The 3,427-nt window shown below is 29.6% G+C and overlaps 1 protein-coding gene across 1 annotated transcript in view; it reads left to right on the forward strand.

Moving 5' to 3' along the window:
- Positions 1-663: 663 nt before the first annotated feature.
- LOC105620043 (ATP-dependent DNA helicase Q5-like) overlaps positions 664-3,427 on the forward strand; it is a 6,522-nt gene continuing 3,758 nt past the window's right edge. The window contains exons 1-8 of the mRNA XM_012201553.1: positions 664-751; positions 901-1,025; positions 1,829-1,993; positions 2,178-2,354; positions 2,433-2,612; positions 2,688-2,793; positions 2,866-2,977; positions 3,052-3,279. Of these exons, the coding sequence (XP_012056943.1) occupies positions 664-751; positions 901-1,025; positions 1,829-1,993; positions 2,178-2,354; positions 2,433-2,612; positions 2,688-2,793; positions 2,866-2,977; positions 3,052-3,279 (1,181 nt within the window). The remainder of the gene's footprint in view (positions 752-900; positions 1,026-1,828; positions 1,994-2,177; positions 2,355-2,432; positions 2,613-2,687; positions 2,794-2,865; positions 2,978-3,051; positions 3,280-3,427) is intronic.

The following is a 3,427-nucleotide window of genomic DNA, read 5'->3' on the forward strand; positions in this document are numbered from 1 at the left end:
AAGATATAACAGAGATTTGGTAAAGAGCTATAAGTTCATATTCTACCGATTCTGCACAGACAAACTGCTAATTGAAAACCAATCAGAATGACCTAATTATAATTAATAAGGCTGACTAACTGCGATTGATTCACTATAGATCGGTAATCGAATATATAATAATTATTTAATGATCTTTTAAATAAAAAATATTATAAATATAATTTTAAGAATTTTCATATAATAATTTTAAGAATTTTGCTGATAACAAAATGTTATTAATTGGTTAAAAATATTTTGTAAAATGACGAACTTCACTTCATAAAAAATTTGAATCACATAATATTTTATCTGTCGCAATGTGCTGCGCATGAAAAGTCAACTTTACCCGCCAGAAATGTCCATGGATACATAGTTCTCTATTTGCATGCTTCGTGCACATTGAGGCGCCAGTAGACGTATTTCATTTGAAATCTAACTTAACATTTATCAAGCTAACCTAATCTGACTGAGTAGCACTCGATCTCCCTGATCAGTTGATCTGTAAAATCTGTATCCATGTGGCGCGTGATGTTGACGAACATATTTGTGCTTGTTGAATACAATTAGATCGATCATACAACGTTGTAAAGTCTGTCTTTTTTTTCTGTTATTAAAAAAGATTGAAGTGAGTGATAAGAAAGCATGTTGCTGAACGTTTTGAAGTCGAAATTCGGTTATGACGATTTCAAAAATGACATTCAGAAGCAGGCCACTACGACTATTCACAAAGGTTTCTGCGAAATGTTGATTCTTTTTGAATAATCTCTCTTAATAGCTGTAATATCTTCCATTCCCATGCAGTTTTTCTTTTTTTCTTCTTTCATGATGGAATATTTCGGAATATTAAAAGCCAGTTTAAAAAAACATTGACGATTTTAGGAAAGCAAGATGTATTTGTATGCATGCCTACGGGCTCTGGGAAGTCTCTCTGTTTTCAATTACCAGCGATAATGAAAGAGGAGAAAGTTGCAATTGTCTTCTCACCGCTTTTGGCTCTGATGAAGGTATTTTTTGTACATTATTAATTGATATTTTTTTATATATGTCTTTCATATAAAAACTAAAATCTGGAAATAGAAAAAGTGAAATGTTATTAATACTTCTTTTACTTTCTAGAGCTGACAGTGGAGTCAGCCTATTGTCAGTGGACAGTCTATTGAATCTATTCAATTATAAATCTCTGTCAAAAATGTCAGCTCAATTTTTTACATTTGTAAAATTTGGATCACTTTTATTAAAATGTACTTATTATCTATTTTTCTTGTCATTTTCTTATAAATTAATTACTGTCTTTTAATTAAATTAAATGAGTCTTACAGACTTATTTGTATTTATCCAGGACTGATGATGAATTTATTATATACATAGTTATAAATATTTTTGTAAAAAATGTTAAACAGTATTAATACTTCTTTTACTTTCTGGAGCTGACAGTAGATCTATTGAATCTATTCAATTATAAATGTTTTTGTCAAAAATGTCACTTCAATTTTCTTTACATTTGCATAAATTTGGATTATTCTTAAAATATACTCATTGTTAATATTCTTTTTTTATATCATTTGATTACTTTAAATTAATTTATATCTTTAAATTAATATAAATTAAATGAGTCATATAGATCCAATATCAGTAATTATGTAACAGATTTTTATGTCAGCTCCGGAGTGTATAATACTTATGTTATTAATATTGACACTTAATATTGATACATAATATTGATATTAATATACATGAATGAAAATAAATATTTGAATATATATATTTAAATGAAAACAATACTTGAATAGTGATTTAATTTTTTCAGAATCAAATAGACTTTTTGGTGAGTAAGAAAATAAATGCCTGTTCTTTGAACTCTACTACTTCCAGCAAAGAGAGAAATGCCATTATGAAAGATTTACTATCAGATGCGCCAAAGATAAAATTATTGTATGTCACTCCTGAAATGGGAGCACAACGTCATTTTCAGGTATTTTCCTGGTTTTAGATCTTTTATTAGTTGAAAAGAATATCTATATTATTTTATATCTTATCATATTTGCACATATGATAAGGAATAATTCTAAATAATTTCAAAAGCTAATTGGGAAGACGATATTTCAAGATTTCGATTTGGATTCTTTAATCTTTCTCATTGTGAATTTAATTTATAGGAAACCATAATTCAAATGCAAAAGAAAAAAACACTTTCATATTTCGTTATTGACGAAGCTCATTGTTTAAGTGAATGGGGTCATGATTTTAGACCAACTTACAGGCAATTGGGAACTTTTAAAAAATTGTGTTTCAAAATACCTATGATTGCATTAACAGCAACTGCTTCAAAACAGGCAAACCACCTAAGAAAATATTAATATTTATATTTAACAGTTATTACATTAGAATAACATTATTGAATATTGTTATAGGTAAAGGACGATATTCTCCAAAGTTTGCATATGAAAGATGCTATGATATTTTCTCAACCGGTATTTCGTGCTAATTTATATTATGACATATGGTTTCAAGAAATGTTAGACAAACCATTTATACACCTAAAAAACTTTATTTTGGATGCACTTGGTCCCTTAGATAATTCTATTCCTATGGTAAGTTAAATTCTATTATTGTTATCGTATTCTAAGAATTGTATAAATTAATATGGCTCCTCTTTGTATTTTTAGCATAAAAGAAATTGTGGTATCATTTATTGTAGAAAAAAGGAAGCGACTGAAATTGTTGCGCATAAATTAACTCTTGCCGGTATTTCTACGCTTGCGTATCATGGAAGTATGTGATTATATAACATGCTAATACAAACTTGTAAAAAAATAATGTTATTTTATTGTAACGCTTGAATAGGCTTAAAAACTCAGGAACGTAATGAAGTACAAAATAAGTGGACAGCAGGTGAAGTACCTGTTATCGCGGCAACATGTAGTTTCGGGATGGGTGTCGATAAGGGATCCGTTAGGTAGTTCCGATATTTTCGAAAAATAATATTACATGCTAAGAAAAATAGTTTATTTATTATATGGATACGTTTAGATTTGTAGTTCATTGGACAGTGCCTCAGAATATTGCAGCATATTATCAAGAATCAGGAAGGGCGGGCAGAGATGGGAAGCCAGCATTCTGCAGGATTTATTTTAGTAATGAAGAATATGGACCTATTTCATTCCTTATCAAAGAGGAAATCACCCATAAGAATTCTGATCTTGTGAAAATTAAATGGCAGAATTTTGAGAAAAGTATTGCATACTGTCTAGAGGCAAAGTACGATTTTTATTGTATGTGTGCGTGCGTGCGTGCGTGCGTGCGTGCGTGCGTGTATGTGTGTGTGTGTGTGTGTGTGTGTGTGTGTGTGTGTGTGTGTGTGTGTGTGTGTGTGTGTGTGTGTGTGTGTGTCTATATATATATATAT

Source organism: Atta cephalotes (assembly GCF_000143395.1).
Source record: "Atta cephalotes unplaced genomic scaffold scaffold00024, whole genome shotgun sequence".
Lineage (NCBI taxonomy): Eukaryota > Metazoa > Arthropoda > Insecta > Hymenoptera > Formicidae > Atta > Atta cephalotes.